We start from the raw sequence: 19187 nt of genomic DNA on the forward strand, positions 1-19187 counted from the left end.
TCTATTACTTTCACAATGTATAGACGGGCGCCTTGGTGCTTTAAATTTGCATTATCCAATGTCATTTGTGCAAATGGGGAAATTCATTACAAATGCATTTGACCTTAAATACACTACCTGTAAAGTAAAACATATTTTATCAGGTATATTCCAGTCAACCAAAACAGACCTTCTCTTTCATTTTCTCCATCTTCTTGACGGAGCTCCGGCGCTGTGGACGTTCATCATGACCGTAGCGCAGCAGGCTGGAACCGATGTCATTGGCCTTGCCGCTGTGCTTCTCTTCCTGTTTCTCCGCCTCCTTCAGCTTGCTCTCAGCACTGATACTCTCAGTATGGTACATGTGGTACGTCTTCATCACCTGTGACAACATACATCTTCTGTCAAACTGTAGTTTGTAACATGGCATCATAGTAAAACAAAGATTGTATACAAAGCAAGGAACCTTTATAGATGATATAGGAATAAACAATGTATGCAGAACCACATGCTGACACTTCATATTGGTATGTTACTGTTGTAATGATGCAGATTTGCTTCATTTTGTCAGAGCTCATTTATAGCAAAACACTGTATTCGTTCCCTTAATGGCAGTTCTAAGCGAGCTGGTTAGCAAAAAATAAAAAAATAATTCACACACAAACAATAGGAACACTAACAATATTTTACTTTAAATATTAAAGGGGAAAGGCAAAAGTTTTAAAAGTAGTGGCTGATCCATAGTGCCAAATGTGTCCAACATCAGGAAGGGACATTGTGTAGAATTGCAATGGCCTTTGGAACAAAGCCACTTTTCCTTTGCCAATGCAGTTCAAATTATGCAGGCATATTAAATAGTCAAAAAATAATAATAATAATAATAATAATAATGCAGATTGAATGCTATTAATTATTTGGCCACATAACCATGACTAATTGTTTCCAATGATACATGTGAAATACAAATGAACTTATGTTACCTAAGAATTTTCTTTTTTTAGTAAACTCATAAAAATGTGGGAGTAACACTTACTCATTCTGATCATGTGTGTGTCGATTTGCGATTACATTTTCCAACTGAGCTCAAGGTGGTGTGCCAATGTCTACCTTTTTTTTCTCTGAACCAGATCATTGTAGAAGTTAAAAAAGGTGCTCGCGATGTAGAGCAAGTCAAACTGTGTGTTGCACTACAACAGCGCTATCACTGCACAACAGACAATCCACACTCACATTTGTCATGAGTGTCACGAAAAAACCATTAATGTCTTATGCTGGGGCTGAATGTCTGAAACAAGCATTATACTAAACAAAATAAATAAATTATGAAAATGGTTGAAGGTAGTCGACTAATAGTTTAAACTCTAGGTGTTATCATGTTATCTTTAACTAGTAGTATCAACAGTTACATTTAACAACATCTGCTCCTCTATCACTGCCTCTGAAGTTGGTTTCCTAGCAACCCTGACTGAAGCAGACAGGCAGAGGACAGCGTGATCGATCAGCAGGGAAGAAGGATTTCACAAAGTGACAATGACCAACTGTCCCTGCTATCCATGAAACAAGAAACTACTGATTTCCACAAAAACCCAGCAGCAGATCAATAGCAGAGACCAGCAGGCTGACAAAGATGAATCCACCCACTGCCTGACTTTACATTCACTCATAACTGATATTACTAACAAAGTGAAGTTCATTTAAGTTATTTAACTTTACCTAACCAAAACCTTAACAGGTTGCCGCAATTCCTCATACTGTGCTCGGGCTGCAGACAGGCATTTAATAATGCATGAACCAGAGAAAGGAAAAATCAATATCAGTAAAGCAGGAAAGTGCTGTATAATGTTACATGTGAGAATATTTCATGGTGGTGATCATGTGGTGTTTTCCTTGGAGCAAATGAGCCATAACCAACAATACTTTTAAAATGAGTTGGACTACTGGTAATTAACTCCTGAAATTGCCATTTAACATTGTCCTATATTCTGCAATCAAATATACTAGTACTACAACTAGAGATGTCCCGATCCGATCACGTGATCGGGGATCGGAGCCGATCACGTGATTTTCAAAAAATCGGGGATCGGGAGAAAAAAATCGGGGATTGGGATTTTTTTCTTTTTTTTTTATAAAATATTTTTTTTTTATTTGATGTTACAAACCAAAAATGACCATGTTCACGTCTTAAAGTCATCCTGAGGACTTAGTTTTGGTTTAAAATTACACAACATCATGTATGTGTTGCTTTCTTTGGGCTTGTTTTCATAGACCTGGTTGCTTATTTCTCTGAAATCTGGCAACAGAGTGTCTAATAGTAGCAGTAAGCTAACGAGAGGCTACGTTCAGCTGGTGACTCTGGAGTCGGGACAGAGAAAATGTCAGGAGTTTGGAAGTATTATAAAATTGAAAGCGAAGGCAGTGTAACAGCCAGATGCAATGTTTGCAAGGCAGAGGTTCCGCGTGGTGGAAAGAACAGAGCTACGTTCAACACGACCAATCTAATACGCTACCTGAGAAACAAACACCAACAACAACACAGCGAGTACACAGCGGCCACTCAGGTAACGGCACTGAAACAACCGACACTTTCAGAGACTTTTAAAAGTAAAGAGAAACTGCCCCAAAACAGTGAAAAGGCCAACACAATAACAGCCAAGATAGCTGAATTCATCGCGTTGGATGACCAGCCGTTATCTGTTGCCTTTTTTTTCTCTTAATGCATTGCATAAAGATCGGATCGGGAAAAATCGGTATCGGCAGATTGTCAAAATCAAATGATCGGAATCGGATCGGGAGCAAAAAAAGGTGATCGGGACATCCCTAACTACAACAGCTAAGCAGCTTTCCGTTTTTCTTCATTTCAAACTAAATCAAAATCACGATGGAGACTGTCCAACATTGATACAATTATAGTTATATTATAAGATAAGATAGAACTCTATTGAACCCAAAAATTTAAATGTTTGATAGGTAACAATCAATTTGACAGAACGATAATAAATGTATCTAAAGTAAATGACCTTGCTTAAAGCTTCCCAAAGTTTCTTAAATGTCCATGATTGATCTCTTAAACATTTTACAATGAGGTAAAAACATATTTAGTCTGGTTATTTTACCCCTATATTCAGTTTGAGGCAGACTTTAAATTAGCTCAGTCATTTTAATGATGTTTTAAAAATCATACAAATAATACTAACTGATTATCTTTGCATATTCTCTGTTGAACAATAACTAATGATCATGGTATCACTGAACAACTAGACCCAGAAGGAAGCACGGTGGTGTTTGCTGCACCCTGTCCCTCAGCCAGCATATCACTGCATCACTTCATTCTCCTCATCAGCACTAAACACAGCTGTTGTCTATCTTCACCAGCATGTTTAATGACTTCTGTAGACATGTTTCCACACAGGGTGTCTATTGCATATGTAGTGTACAGTTCAAAATAAAACAATAGACAGAGTGACAAACCCCAAACAGATGTGTGTGATTACATGTAACATTAGCTGAAACTATTACAGCAGCTCATGTTTGCTGTGAGCAAAGTGAACCTCTGCAGCACAGACTGCTGAGTCTGCATGAAGCGATGCCAGGGGCAAGAACGCTTTCTCCTTCAACTGATGTAGAAATTCAAAGTAAGAGGAAGAATGCAAATTGTCTCCTTTCACGACCTCAGGAGATAGAAAAAATGGCCTGTACAAGCTGCAGTGCTGATAAAGCATATCTGCCGTGTGCAGTGTCATGCCAGATGCTTCACAGGTTACAGGTTCTGCTCTGAAAACAACTCAGATGGACCACACACAGACTAACAAAGGGTAAAGGCAAAACTGGCAGGTTGCTGTAAAAAAAGTGATGCTAGTAGGGACAATAATAGTTGTTCAACTCACCGTGTAGAGCTCATTGGTGACCTTCACTAACTCTTCATGCATCTGCACCCCGATGTCTTTGCTCTGTAAGAAAAATAAAGAACAGGTGATAGGTCGAGAGGCACATTGTAAGGACAGATGAATGCAAGTATTCAATCATTTAACACACTGGGTTATTTAATAGATTTGCCATCCCACAAGTGAAACACGTAAAGGCTGTTCCAGTTATATTTTGTATGAGCACGCATTGAAATTCTGTCATTACTCTGCACCAGAAAATATCTAATACAATGCCAAAAGTGCACATTCACACAAAGATAGAACAGTGCAGTGACTGCAGAACATTTCCCAAGGAGTTGTGTCACAGTTTCAGCTCAGTTACAGCATCTAAGCGCCTATGATGAATTGGACGTGTCCTGTGACACGGCTTATAGCCCGAGAGGAGGAATGGGGCCAGCAGAGAGTGACTCTGGAAATCCTGATGAGGATATATAGAAACGCTTGGCACCATAAATTACGGTTATTCTTTCCTCTATTATAGGTAGTTCTAGTGTATGTTCAAGTGTTCATTTTTTCTTAATGTTTATAATAAATATGTATTTAATTAGTAATTTGATGCAATTAAAAGGGGGTGTGGCATCATTCATGATGCTTCTCTAGACGCTGAGCCGGTAGAGTATGAAGAGTAGATACTTTGATAGGAGATGTGACTTTTTCAATAGTCAATCATTTGTAATAACCGGGACTGTCTGTTTGCTATATATTGTATACAGTTTAGACAGTATTTACACAATAACTGATGATAATTGCAACATTTACATTAAGGGCAAGGTTAGCCAGCGGTGATGATGGACTGTTGTGTGTTCATATCTGTGTCAGCAGACATGCAGATGACATTTCTGAAACACAAATTCACGTAACAGGATATGGTAAGTTGTTGTGTCTTTCTGTCCAAGCAGCTAATGTGATACTAACGTAACAGCTAGATGAGACTCGCTAAATAGCTGTGATCAACCTGCACATACTCTGGCTTCAAATGATGTCCAAAGCACTATTCTATGCACGATAAGGAAGCTGCCATCTCACTTTTGTGTAGTGGATAGAAGTAGAGATACATAGTCATCCATCTACAGTGGAAATTACATCTACATTTTCACATGTGGCAAGAATTAAATGATAGAACATTCAGTAAATCTTTGACTCAACAAACGGCAGAGTAGATTCATTCCGGATGTGTGATTCATAAGCAGTGAGACGGCACTGCAGCTGAACCAGGATGTCACAGCATAACAGGATTATTGTTTTGGAGAACTTTGTCACAATGTAAGCTAACTTCTTGCAAAGGGAGACAGTTTTTCTGCAGGGAGCCATTAGTCCGCTTTTTTTTGCTGGCCGCAAGCCATCCCAGTCTCATAAATGTTCTCATAGTGACAGTGCAGAGCCCCCTAGAGGGCATAAATTACTGTAGAGTCCTGACTCTGTCAAACGCTACTGATCTAAGATCCCCATAGCAGATTGTTCATCATCACCCCTGAACTGAGGACCATTCATTAGATACAAATGCCTTACGAGTTGTGAAAACAGCTTGTAACACAAATGTATTCTATGTCTTTAACATAAGAAAAAACCCATTTTGTTTTGTTGATGCTATAAACCAAGGATATCATCGGAAGAGATAAAGATTTTAGAGAGGTTTTCCATCCTGCATCCCTCAAAACCATAACCCCACAGATTGGCGCATTGAGAACTATATACTGTATATGACTGAGTGGGAGAATTGGCTTATGAGTTGTAAAGAGCGTCGAAAAGGTTAGTATCTAAATAGTGAGCAATCTGAGCATGATATTATGAAAGACAACACACATGATGAATGGAGGAGGTCAAATTAAGATGTGAACTGGAAGCACACCAACCATGCTAAGCTAACACATGGTAGCCAGGGCCTAATGTAAGCCTGTGGTGACATTTCAGGTTGGTAAAACTGCAGTGTAAGAATATTCAACTTAACTGCCATTATATGAAACAGGACAGTAAAAAGAGGGGGATGGGGGTCTTGCATGCAAACGATTTAGTGTAACTGGCTATGACACAGTAAAGCTAGTCACATGAGTCAGAATTATCTTAGATTTGTCCCCTGAAGGAAAATGCTGTATGAAAACAATGCAGCACAAGATATACTGTAGAGCCTTATACATTTCCCCATATTTTTACATATTTGTGTTGGTGTTGGGTCAAGTTCCCAGCTGTGGGCATCATCCATGTGTTCTGAGTAGATAACTATGAATGTGTGAGTTAGTAACAGTCAGGGTTACATGCCCTCAGACATTTCATTCAGATTTTGACCTTTTTGAAGAGTCTGATGACATCCTCGCCCACGTGTGCCAGACGGACAATGACGTTGTTGTTGTAGATGTCGCTGAGAGTGGCGTGGTCCCTGCTCTCCCGCCTGGTCTGTTCTAGGACCAAATACCAGCAGTTCACAGTAGAAAGAAGATTCTGGTCTTTTCTGAAACAGCCAAGGAAACACTTCAAAGATTAAAACATTTGTCTGTCTCAATAACACATTTCTACAAAGGTGCCTAACATACACTTATACAGCTGCAATTACCATACAGTATATTGTCCATGAGTAAGAAACGTTTTTTTTAAGAATACCAACTGTTGCGCAACTAGTCCCCCTCTTTTAATCAGGCCTTTTTTTCTGTGTGCTTCAACGTAAAACAGAAAGAAGACCACCCAACGGGCCGCACAGTTCTTATATTTGATCCAATGGTACCAGCTCTGGGGACTTTACCCAATCGAGAGGTCAGTACACATGAAGCAAAGAATCAGCATTGATGGGTGAAACACACACACACACACACACACACACACACACACACACACACACACACACACACACACACACACACACACACACACACACACACACACAACACACACACACACACACACACACACACACACACACACACACACACACACACACACACACACACACACACACACACACACACACACACACACACACACACACACACACACACACACACACACACACACACACACACACACACACACACACACACACACACACACCTTGCTGGAAGGAGCATGTGAGTTATATTATCTTTCAATCGAAGCGTTGCTTTTCTTCATCTTTTGTCTTAACCCTCCGGTATCATTCGATTGGACTACGCAAATTAGTCATTCGGGAAAAAAAATGTCCACTGCAAAATACTTATATTATATTAAAAGGTTTTTTTCACAACTTTCTTGGGTTCAATCTTTAAAGCAACTTCAGCCCTAATCGAAAATGTAATCATTTCAGGATTTTAACCCTTTAAATGCCATTTTGAATACATTAAACCGCTGTTGTTATTCATGATAAAAACAGAGAAAATAGCCTAGTTACAAAACAATCTGGTCATTTGCACCAACACATACAAAGTTATTGCAAAATGAAATGTGAAAAATGACCCATATGGACAAAAACGTCCACAGTGATACCGGAGGGTTAAGACAGCTTTCAACAATTGTTAATACAATGCTGCATACTTTTTTGTATACAGCCTGCTTAAAAAGGTGTGTGTGAAGGCATTTTGCTCTGGGCATATAGCTGTTTCATGCCGAGTAAAATTCTGATCTAATTGTATTTCACCTTTAGTATCTGTTGAAAGGAAATTATGATTTTCACCCTTTGCGTGTCTTTGTTAACAGGGAAGAGGATACTCAAAATGAAGTTCACTCACTGATAGGCATCTGTGCTGATTTGCACCCACAGAAGTTTCATCATATCACAAAACAGTCAGCAGCTATAGATGAGTGATGATGCGTTTCTCTTTGAAGATCTAAGACGTTTTAGAGAAGTTCATTTAAAAAGAAAAAAAACATATTTTCATACTAAAAACCATCAGATTGCTTGTTATTTGGAAATCTAACTGCTTTTTCTTATTTTGACAAGAAACTGAGGCACACACTAACTGAGCTGCACCAGTGTCTGACCAGTCTAAACTCAGGCAGAAAACTCAAAGAAGATGTACTTTAGCTTATGAGTGAGATGGTGATGTGATGTGAATGGTTAGTGGATGCAGGTTACACAGTCCTAAGGCTAAACACATCAAAAGATAATATGTGTGTAATCAACACAACATAATTTACACATTAAAACGAAGAGGTTGCAGAAGATGCAAACCACAGACAGATGACCAATGGATTCTTGAATTAGTTAAAAAATACTTTTTTGATGAATAATTGCCAGTACATTTTTAAGACATGTCTTAAAAACTAAATGCAACAGTATCACAAGTTCTAGAAAGCAATGGCTAATAAGTATTCCTACAGTTATTATTTTTCTCAGACTGTACCTTGAGTCAGATACGCAGCAGTTATTTTTGTCTCATCTCAGTGTTGAAGAAATATCCTGACTTGTTTTCTCTCAACTGTCAAAAAACATTGATCATTTGAAACTTGAAGAGGTTTATTCATGGATTAATTTCCTTTTTGAAGTGAAATATGAGTTATTTCCTGTCATGTAGAAGCTCACACAGATTCAGCTATGCTTGCTGCATTTTAACAAAGGGCCACATTGTAGCTACCATCATGTGCCCAAGGCAGTGCCAAAATGTCATCAGAAACTGGCCTAATACCAACATCTGTTGAGTTGCACTTGTGCTTTAACAAGTGTATTTGATATGTTTCAGAAATTACAATCACATTCATCACAATCCCCTCCTAATGGTTATGGTTGACTTTCCAGTGTATGTCTCTATCCTGCTTACAAGATAACAGAAATGTGAAAGGTTCTGTTATTATGGTGATGCTAAAGGTAATCCAGACTGCTGGGCATCAGAAATGGTGTTCCTTTCATCCTTTACCACTTTGATAATAATAAAACATGAACAAGCTAGCTATCCCTATTGGCCTCCGTTCAAGCAGGGAGCGTGTTTGATCCTGGACACTGGATGCCAGGAACCTGCTGTACAACTTTGACTGTTGCCTGATCTTGAATAAGGATGAGTCTGTGGTATTCAGGACACAAAGGAAGTGAAACAGGACTGCTCATGGAAGATGATGGAAGAACTTTTTTTACCTGAAAGCCTACATAAGGTACATCAACTGGCACCATCAAGCTGAACTATAGTGAACTTTTGCATTAATTGACTGTGTTGACTCGTAAAACATGTTCTCTTATAATCACATTTATGTTGCAGCCACTCTATTACAGGCAGCTTTCAAAATGTTCCTTGACAATCTCTTGCCAGCCGATTTATTAGCCCTGCTAAAAATAAATTAAAATCTGAACGATAAGAAAGAAGGGCACTGAGGTTTTGCAATTGAATTTTGTTTTAATTAAAGGAGAGTGCAGAGCCAGAAGACTGCATGGGATTATTAATGATAGAGAGTCCACTGTAGACTGAGAGTGAATCTAGCCTGAGACAGATAGATACAGTGATGACCATTTAATGTGATGGGGGAGAAACTGGGACAGCATGGTGTAGACAGAGAGAAGTCATGCAATGGGAGTCTCTTGCAAGGGTCTCCCTGCGAGGGAATGCTCCATTTATCAATGTCCCAGTGATGGGAGCGCTCCACCACGATTACTCTTTATGTCCAATTGACCGGAGAGACTGAAAGAGAGATGGAGAAGCCTCTTCTGAATAAACCAACGTGTTGTTACGCATGACTGCCACAGCCAGGTCACATCAAAGGGTGCGCAACTGCCGACGTATCAATTGTACCATCCTTACTGTAGTGCTTTGTAAGGTAAGTGCAGGCCTCTCCTAAGGCAAGAACTTAAGATTTCTTAAGATTTTCTGCACTGCTAATTAAATACAAAAGCAGATTATTCAAATAGATTTTAATTTCACAAATGAATCAACATTTATTTATTACCTTTTTAAGGTTTAAACCTTATTTGGCAGGCTTGATTGGACAATTTTCAAGGTGAAGAGCAAACAATAACATTCAAAATGTTCATTGAATGTACCCTAATTTATACATGTTAATTCTGATTATTAATTCCCTTATTTATGCCCACTGATTCGAATGAACCACACGGCTATGGGCTGTAGGATTATTATCTGAAAGTCACAGTGAGCTGCAGGCTGGTCAGAGCATCTAAACAGCCTCACCATGCTGTAGTAGGGTTTGTCCATTTCATGACCACAGCTCTCCCTTACACAATCTATTTAGGTATATCTTAGTAAACAAGCCCATTCTGCTTTTTGGAGACTCCTAACTGAAGCACTAATTAGTTTTCTGTGTCCATTGAAAAAAGTATTTGGGTAGCAGTCTAGCGTGGAGTGTGAGAATGGAAATGAAATGACAGCCACAGAGGAAAAACGGGGGGGTGGATAAAGAGTCTGACCTAGTTGGGAGGAACACAGCAGCTTAAGGCCACAAGCTTCCTTGGCCCTGGCTCCATTTCAGGTCATTTCTTCTGCTTTTATCCCTCCTCTCCTTTTCGTTGCTTATCCCTCCTCTGCCTTTCTTTTTATTTATTTCCCTCAGTGCCGTGCCAGTGATCCATGACAAATATGTAAACATTATTAATCGGCCAAACACATTTGATACAGACATTCCAGTACTTAGCAGACAGACAGTGGGCAGACTCACTTAAAGTGATGGTGCTCTCTTGAGGTGCGGATCTTGGCAGAGTAGCGCTCGGCCAGTTTGTCCAAGCCTCTGGAGTACTCAAGCTGGAGTTCGGCCTTTCGGCGGAAGAAATCCTGCAGGTCCTGGAGCAGCTGCAGCCGGGACTCAGACTGCTGCTCCAGACAGCGGAACTGCTCCACCAGCTGGTTACGGATCTCTGCATATCAAAGAGGGAGAGACCACCTTCAGAATTAATAAGGCCTCTAGAGGAGAGCGCTCACATGTGGGGCTTCACGTCTGCCTGCCAAACAGAGCTGCAGGTCAGCATTTAACCCTAAGTTCTTGTAGTAAATATAAATGTGTCAGGATACAGTCAAGCACAGGCACTAATAAAATAACAAAGTCATCATAATTGGATAAACTGGGTGTCAGAGTTAATTGTTACCCTGTGTGTGCATGCGTGTTTGCGTGCATGTGCGTGTAGTTGGAGGGAGTGGGGGGGGGTCTAAATGCTGGGGAAGCACACGTGCATATGTGATGCATGTCTGGTGATTGCAGCAGACAGCATGGAAAATAAAAAATAGGTCAGCTTCTCAAAATGCATTGTGTTGAGCGAGCCTTTAGAGAAAATTGTCTTGAAAAAACAAATTGCGGGCATTCTTTTGATTACATGAACACTGTGGTTTCTCTCAGTGAGTTTTGGAAAATCACTGCTCCTAATCATAGTCTGAGGATAAGCCAAACATATTTATGGTCTATATTTTAAAACATTGTTGAAATGTAATTTAAGAATATGTTTTATTTTATTGTTGGAACAATATTTAACTTAGGAAAATAGAGTGTTTCCTGTTTTTATTGTTCAAGTTGAAGTTTGTACCGATACTGTGCCAAATGTTTCACTGTTGAAGCTTTCGTGGTAGTAATATAGTTGAATTTAAGATTTTCATTAATGACTAAGAATAGAAATCTACAGACTCCCCGTTCGGCAGCTTGTGCAGGTAGATGGCAGTTAATAGACCTCTAGGATATCAGGGGATAAACAAAAACGTAAACGTAAGTCCCGTCTCTTTTACAGTCTTGCATTAACATTAACAAGATACACAAATAATATTTTATTTCGTCCATATACTGCTTTTGCAAGGCTATCATAAATCCAGTGGCTAAAAGGCTTCTGAATGTGTGGATGCAGACAAACCATAAATCTTACGAGAGCCTATGGCTGAGTGATCACTATAAGGATATTGATATGGATATTCTTCTAAATCTCTATTTATATCCTTTGTGTAGTGGAAGCTACTGTGAAAGTATAGCACTGCAAGCTAGCATGCAACTAACTAACTATAGATAAATAACAAAACATAATTAAAAAAAGTTATGGCCAAAGAAGGCCAACCAATTTATCTAAATTGCCAAATTATCTTTCTTAAACCACAAAATGAATGTCGTGTAACATCAGACTTGGACATTGAACTCTTAATATTTCACAAAATTTGTTAAATCATCAACTTGGATGACATTTGCAACATAGTTTAAGTGAGTTGTTTTTATGAAGTTTTACTCTGTAAAGTGTCTTTGAGTTTCAAGAAAAACACATTATTATTATTATTATTAGAGACCTAGCACACACAGCCTGGGGGGGGACTTTACTCTTTTAAAGATAATAAGAAACCATTGAGTATTATTAAGATAGCTGAAGATTTTATTACGATAGGCTGTTTCAACCTTGCACATGATTGCTGTACAATGATAGAAACTGTGAAGAATATCAATGGAAAAGATGGCCCAGCAGAAGAAAACCTATTAGTTCAGTTCCAAATGTTTTGTCTGAATCTACAATAAAACAGATTTAGAATAAAGCCTACAAAATCTTCTGCGAGACCCAATACATGAATGAAAGAGCTAGCAAGACAGAGTAAATATGTAGTCCCTTGCTGTTAGGAGATGTACCCCTTGTGGTCCCCATAGTTGCCCAGTTGCCTGGTTACATGCCTCTGGAGGAATCCCAATGAGAGCAGGCCAGTTCCCTGTTCTGACAGTCGCAGTCAGGCTGTTTAGCATAATGGCCAAGAACAAGGGCAACTTTCTCTGCCTTGAAATACTCAATAAAAAGCCTGTGCTGATAAACCAAGCAGTAATCAAGTTTAAAATAGAAATAAAAGTCACTGCAATGTACTCCTGCGCTGAATTAGAGCCCTGAACATCATCATTTGTTGTTGGCCTGTGTGACTTTAATCACTCTTAATGAAATGGTTGCATTGTTAAAGAATGAACAGAGAAAATAAAGAGCAAATATAAATGGATTTACCCGCAGCATTTTACCAGCAAGACATTAAATAAACTTGTGTTATTTGCATTCGCTCTCCTGTGAGCATGTTATTTTTAGAACCTAAACTGTTACTAGGGACTACTCTGCAATACATTCAATGAATGATTCAAGCCTTTGCAGAGCAATGCATAATTACGAGGAAGCCGGCGAGGAGTCCATGTGAATAAACCAAGGAATAAGCCTCAAAACCTAAATTCTGGGATTATTTTCTTTATTTGTATTGATGACATAATATACAATGTTGTATGCTAGACCAATATATCTGCTGCCTATGAACATGTAAAATAAAAACACCCTAAGACTTTAGGGGGAACTTCCTTAATAAGACCTGTTTGTTATATGTGTGACTTTAACAAGCACTTAAAGCATTAATTAATACTCAGTCAAGGATAACATTGAGGAAAATTCTTATTCTGGTCATAATTGAGAATTTACATTAACACTCACACAATCATGTTGTAGACTTGTAGTTTGAAAACTAGAATAATGACAGACATAATTTCCCTCGGCTGAAACATTATCCCCTCCACCCACATTGTTTAGTCATGTCTGAAGGTTTGTGTCTTTAAAAATCAAAACGACCTGCCTATGCTCAGTTTTTATGGAGGCTCACCACTTCCTTTAATCTGCACATTCAAAAGGAGAAAAGAAATCCGCTCGCCAAGTTCAAACACCGCATGTCTAGATGCTACTTGGATCTTTGACAGATAATGCCATTTAATAGGGGGAAGCTATCGGTAACGTTTGCCTTGCAGGGTTACCAGTTAGGCTCCTGTACTGCGGCAGCATAGAGCCCCAAATATCACATTCTTGTCACCACGGGAGCTCAAATTTAGCACAGTTTTTGCAATGGCCAGCAGCAGTCTCCGGGGCTGTGTCTGCAGTTAGCCATGCGTGGCACATGCTTAACCCAGACTGACACGTTGACATAATTTGGTACAAATCAAGGCTGTGTTCTGTGAACACTTGTCTTCTGGATGCAGTAATGGCTATGGTATGCATTTACAGTTTATTTGCTTCACATTTCTTCCCCTCTCTCTCTTTCTCTCCCTCTCTCACATATCTATAACAAGGAAATGCATAGCGATTTGTGCAACCACAGGACAGGAAAATCTAGGACGTACTGAGCAGAATTCTATGTGATTTTCTCTTTATATCTTATAACGATCAACTGAGGGTATGTACCTGTCATCATAGCAACAGTGTTACGAAGACACTGGAAACACAGATATTGTTTCACTGTCGCAACACTGACATTTCAAGACAGTATCAGTCTGAGCATTCTTTCATTATGATGAATACACACACAGAGGGCTCTGTCTGCATGTTTCTCCAGGAATGCATCTCTGTACAGTGGTGGCAGGAGGAGTGAGATGCTATTTTGTGACAGTCAGATTGTCACCAAGCTTGTATGATCATATCAAATCTCTAAAACAACAATATAGCGATTGTAACACAGTCCTATTTTCATTATTTTATAAGAATTTAAGATTTACATCTTTGAAAAATGTATGTTACACAACTCCTGCATTGCCACATGTTACCTTAGCAACAGCAAATCTGACAACAAACGGTTTACAAAATACCCTATTAGAGCAATTTGTGCATTAGACTAAAACGGCTGGGCCGCAAACAGATCAAATGGCATTAGAGATAGTGTGGCCGACAGCTGGAAGTACAGTATGCTGCATGATGAAGGGCATCCCCTCATATTCTTGTGTTTTGGTTTTGGAATAAGCAGGGGCGTTAGAGATACTTCAGGCCGGTCAACTACACTCCTTAGAGGGAAACATATATGTTTAACTACAACACTGTAAAGCAAATCTGCATATAGTGCGATTCAGGAATGCAAATAATGTTTTGGTCATAAACAAGGAAAAGACTATGACTCAAATGACTAAGTGATGGCAATGAGGATAACACTTTTGTACAAAGTATGAATGACTATTTCAACATCAATAGATCCGGTAAGACAAGTGACAGATGTCACAACTACAGGCCCAGACCTGTAAAGCTTAAAGCACACCATCACACAAACAATCGTTGTTCAAATGTGACAGGGACCCTGCAGTTTGCTGAATTGTGATATGTCGAAAAATACCCCAAATGCATTATGATTGCGTCGGATTGAACTACCATGCAGTGAGCAACTCAGCATTATTGGAGGCCAGTGTCAGTGTCAGAGTAAAGCCCCCACAGCTCCAAAATGATTCAAGCCCAGTTTGCAAATGAGCTTAAGATGTCAGCTTGAAAGCTTTTTCTGAAACTGAGACGAGAGTCAGAGCTGTGATGGCTCTCTCAAAGCTGGAGTGGAGACCAGTGAGAGAGAGAGAGAGAGAGAGAGAGAGAGAGAGAGAGAGAGAGAGAGAGAGAGAGAGAGAGAGAGAGAGAGAGAGAGAGTGTGTGTGTGTGTGTCTGAAAGAGTGAGAGTGAAGAAGTCAAACAAATAAACAGACAAAGAGAATGGCTGGAAGAAAGTAAACCACACCTATGTCTGCAAAATGCTAATCATTCCAGACACATGCTTACAAGGTTGGGTCATTTCTGCTTGATCATTTAGATTTAGAGATATATATATATTTAGATTTAGAGATATACATATATAGATTTATATGTATATATATATAATATATATATATATATATATATAATATATATCGATAGATAGATAGATAGATAGATAGATAGATAGATAGATAGATAGATAGATAGATAGATAGATAGATAGATTCACACACCATGAGTTCACAGTGGCACGTTCAACTTGAACTCAACTTTGTAGGTTGGGTGTTTTAGATTAGTGTGATCCTGATTTTAAACCAGAGGGTCTGAGAAGATGCTGATATTGCAACCTGTGACTATGTACTGTGTAGGGATAATCCATGTTGGCCTGTTTTGTAGTTAGTGATCCTGGTTTAAATGGTATCTTATTATCACAGAAAGCTTATGCTCTACGCGCCACTGTACTGAAACCTACTGAGCAAAACCACAATTGTGCAAAGGTGATGCACAAAAGCTCACACTGCATGAAGTTGTGACTAAGAAGACAACACACATACATTATATACTGTACATCCTGCACAGTCTGTTCCAAAATAGTGTTACTGTTCTGACACTCTTCTCTCTCTGGCTGGTTCATCCAGTCACATATTTAGATGCAGACAGTAAAATCCTTTCATGGTTCATAATTCATACAGACAGCATACATTATTTATGGACTTCATGAACTGTTTGCTGTTTGATCTTCCCTAGCATTCCCTTTTCATCTGATACAATTACACATTGTCGTGTCATCGAAGTACTACACTTTATTGTCTTTTTAAATGCGTAAGATGCCAATTTATTCCAAACCTTATTTCTAGGAAGAAAATGTAAGTACCAAGATGTCTCCTAGTATCCTGTATGAGTGCCTGCCTACCTGAGGTGCATGACCTCCAGTCTACTAAAAGGATTGTCCAAGGTGAATTCCCTTGTTGGGTGTACAGCACCAGAACATTCTCACAGTACATACCAACTGCATATAAAAAACGAATCATCAGGCTCCAGTGGCTTAAATGGCCACACATGCAGGGCTTGGCATGTTAATGAGCACACATCATCAGTACAGAGAAACCAGTTCAACCAAGTTACATCTTTCATCGATTGACTGGATTAAAGTATGATCATAATGAGCATTTTTGAGATATTTATCAAAGATATGTGTTGAAAGATAATAAATGGCTGTCATTTTTTTCAACTGTGTGTCCCACCCCACAGCCCTGCACGCTAATAAGCCAAAGCTTGTGGTAAAGTTACGCAATGGTGCCTTCACACACAGAATAACAATACGAGCAGGCCTGCACGTTACCAACCTTTCACTTGGGTCTCATATTCGGCAATAATCTCTTTGTCCTTCTTGACTTTCGCATGAGATGACATTTTGGGGAGCACAGATTGTGCAATGCTCGCGAAGGAGTCAGCGACTTGGTTGTCACAATGCAGCGTTTGCCCGTGTGCAGTCCTCTCCAGAGCAACAATCAGATGCGAATAACCGCCCTCTTTGACACAACTTCGGATATTAAACGCACTTGAGAGAATCTGCGATGTTGCTGTGCTGCGTTCAAGGCGGCGTCGAGCCTAAAAGTGCATACTGATCCCTGACCACTCCTCTCCAGCAGTACTCTTCAGTGAATCGGGAAACAATTCACGTTTGATGCACATTTCATAGAAGCCTGGAGTAAGCTCTGTGAGGAACCGCTATGGCAGCCTCGGCGATGAAAGCACCGAGCTCCTTCTGCAAAACAACTGTCCAGTCTGCCCTTTTTTTCCTCTCTCCCCCTCTCTGCAATTTCAATGCTGCTGCAGAAAAGGCTGAATGGATGTGAAAGTCAATCAGAGACTCCTCCCCCAACCCCCTCCCTTCTTCTCCACTTTTCTCCTCATGGATGATTTAAGATTTGTCTGAGTGTACTGACAAACCTTTGCCAATTACATATGTTGTTGTACTGGGTCCACAGCTGAGTGAATATATAAATAGATTGTTTGTGATCAGGATTTGATGGCATTAACTGTAACATGAAACTGTCTGCAGAACAGGATCAGGCTAGATATCCCACTTTGTAAGACATTTTTTTATTCAAATTCAAATGTTTCGATGTTATTGATTATATACGGTTCATCTCCAAATCTCCAACGTAGTATTGACACATAATACTGATACAACAATAATCAAATGATGGCATCTTCATACAGCAATGCAATAGAAAAAATAATGCATTTGTGTATTTCTGAAGACAAACTTATTTGATACTTAATATATAAAGAGCAATGATGTTATAGTTTCCCACATCCCATGGTGACATCTTTGAATGGCCAATTGGTCTAAAACCCAAAGATATTCTTGTTTCACGTTTGTCAAAGAAAAGCATAACCCTTACGTTTGAGATGCTGAATCCAGCAAATGTTTTGCATTGTTACTTAAGCAATAGCTAAAGTGATGATTGGTTATTAAAATGGTTGAAGACAAAATGTCTGTAGATCAGCTAATCGCTTAGTTTATCATTCATCCCCTGATGAAACATCGACCAAGAATTACTAAAGACTTGATGTTTGACCTGCCGGGCCCGTGTTTAGCCGTAAGCTTATCACAATATCTATAGCCTGTTGTTGATCCCTTCATGTAACTACCAAATTACCCAAATAAACAGGATATGTAAACATACCCAAAATAAAAGTTTTGTCTTGAAAATCAACAAAAAATGTTGCCTAGATTTGTCTTAGGTGTGAACACAAAACCAACTGGCATAAAGCCACTTATTTCTGAGTGGAATAAGTCAATGAGTCATTCTTCCCTGCTCATTCACTCACAGTGCCTTTTTACTGCAGCACAGTTCTCTAACATGTCAAATAACTTGCTGTGGCTTCTCAAGTGCAATTATGTGCTACATTTATAATCTTACACCTAGCCAGAATGTGTTTCTGTTTCAGAGCCATTTGACCTGATGCATAGCACAGAGATAATAGAGCACTTTGGTTTTGAGACTGCAATTTAAATTGTGTCACTAAATCCTGCTCTGCCTTTACAAACAATTCTCAGTAAATCTGTGAGCTACTGTCAGCCTCTTACAACTGTTAAAGCTGGAAGAGAGCCCAGGAGACATTTGAAGAAGAAGCTTCAGTTCTCACTATCCAACCTCCAATAATTTACTGAGCAGTGTTACCTATCAATCTTTGGTATCAGAGTATTATTCTGATGTCTGGGTAGCTTTGAAAATAATGTGAAAAATCGGTGTCTGTCTAATGTGGCCATGGAAGCTTTTAAACCATCCATGCCTTTATGAGAGGAATGACCATCATAGGGTTCACCTACAAAAGACTGTGCTAAGTGACTTGAAGCCATTATCACAAGAGTTGGAAAACATTTGCTAATCCAATTATATACAAATGTATATGTTGCCATGCTGAAAAAAAGGATTTCTTCATAAATTAACTAAGTATACAGAATGATATAAATCCTGATGTTAATTCAAATGCACTTCAGGAATGCACGCTATTACTGCTGTTTGTGTGTAGAATAATGGACTAAGCTACAACTGCTTTTGTTTTGTAACTGTGCAAAACTGTGCTGCATAATGCCAATAAATAATCCTTACAATTTTGAATCCTTATATATAACCCCTCAAGTTTGACAATGTACTAAAGCTGTTTGTTGAATGTTGATTGGTTTCAAATGCACCACACCCAGCTTTTATGAAACAGGGAGTTTAGGGTCATTAACATAATAACAATATTATTCCTGAGACATTGCCCTATATTGGCTCACAGTAAGACTGGTCCCTACCCTTCCCTTGGGGGATGTCTAAATACTATCAGCCTGATCCAGGTGTAAGCATAAGACAGAAAATATATGTTTCAGGTATCAACTTTGTTACATCAGATGCCCC

At 39.1% G+C, this 19187-nt stretch overlaps 1 protein-coding gene across 2 annotated transcripts in view; it reads right to left on the reverse strand.

Annotated features, from left to right (window-relative positions):
• The window catches only part of LOC117446656 (SLIT-ROBO Rho GTPase-activating protein 3-like), a 40698-nt gene extending 23835 nt beyond the window's left edge, over nucleotides 1–16863 (reverse strand). Inside the window, exons 1-5 of one of the 2 annotated variants that reach the window (XM_034082972.2) lie at nucleotides 16617–16863; nucleotides 10461–10656; nucleotides 6186–6348; nucleotides 3864–3926; nucleotides 170–361 (exon numbers count right to left, since the gene is read on the reverse strand). In XM_034082972.2, coding sequence (XP_033938863.1) covers nucleotides 170–361; nucleotides 3864–3926; nucleotides 6186–6348; nucleotides 10461–10656; nucleotides 16617–16683 — 681 coding nt within the window. In that variant the 5' untranslated portion in view covers nucleotides 16684–16863. The remainder of the gene's footprint in view (nucleotides 1–169; nucleotides 362–3863; nucleotides 3927–6185; nucleotides 6349–10460; nucleotides 10657–16616) is intronic. The other variant, XM_034082971.2, reaches the window with a different exon arrangement.
• Between the last annotated feature and the right edge of the window lie 2324 nt (nucleotides 16864–19187).

This window comes from Pseudochaenichthys georgianus, chromosome 5 (genome assembly GCF_902827115.2).
Source record: "Pseudochaenichthys georgianus chromosome 5, fPseGeo1.2, whole genome shotgun sequence".
Lineage (NCBI taxonomy): Eukaryota > Metazoa > Chordata > Actinopteri > Perciformes > Channichthyidae > Pseudochaenichthys > Pseudochaenichthys georgianus.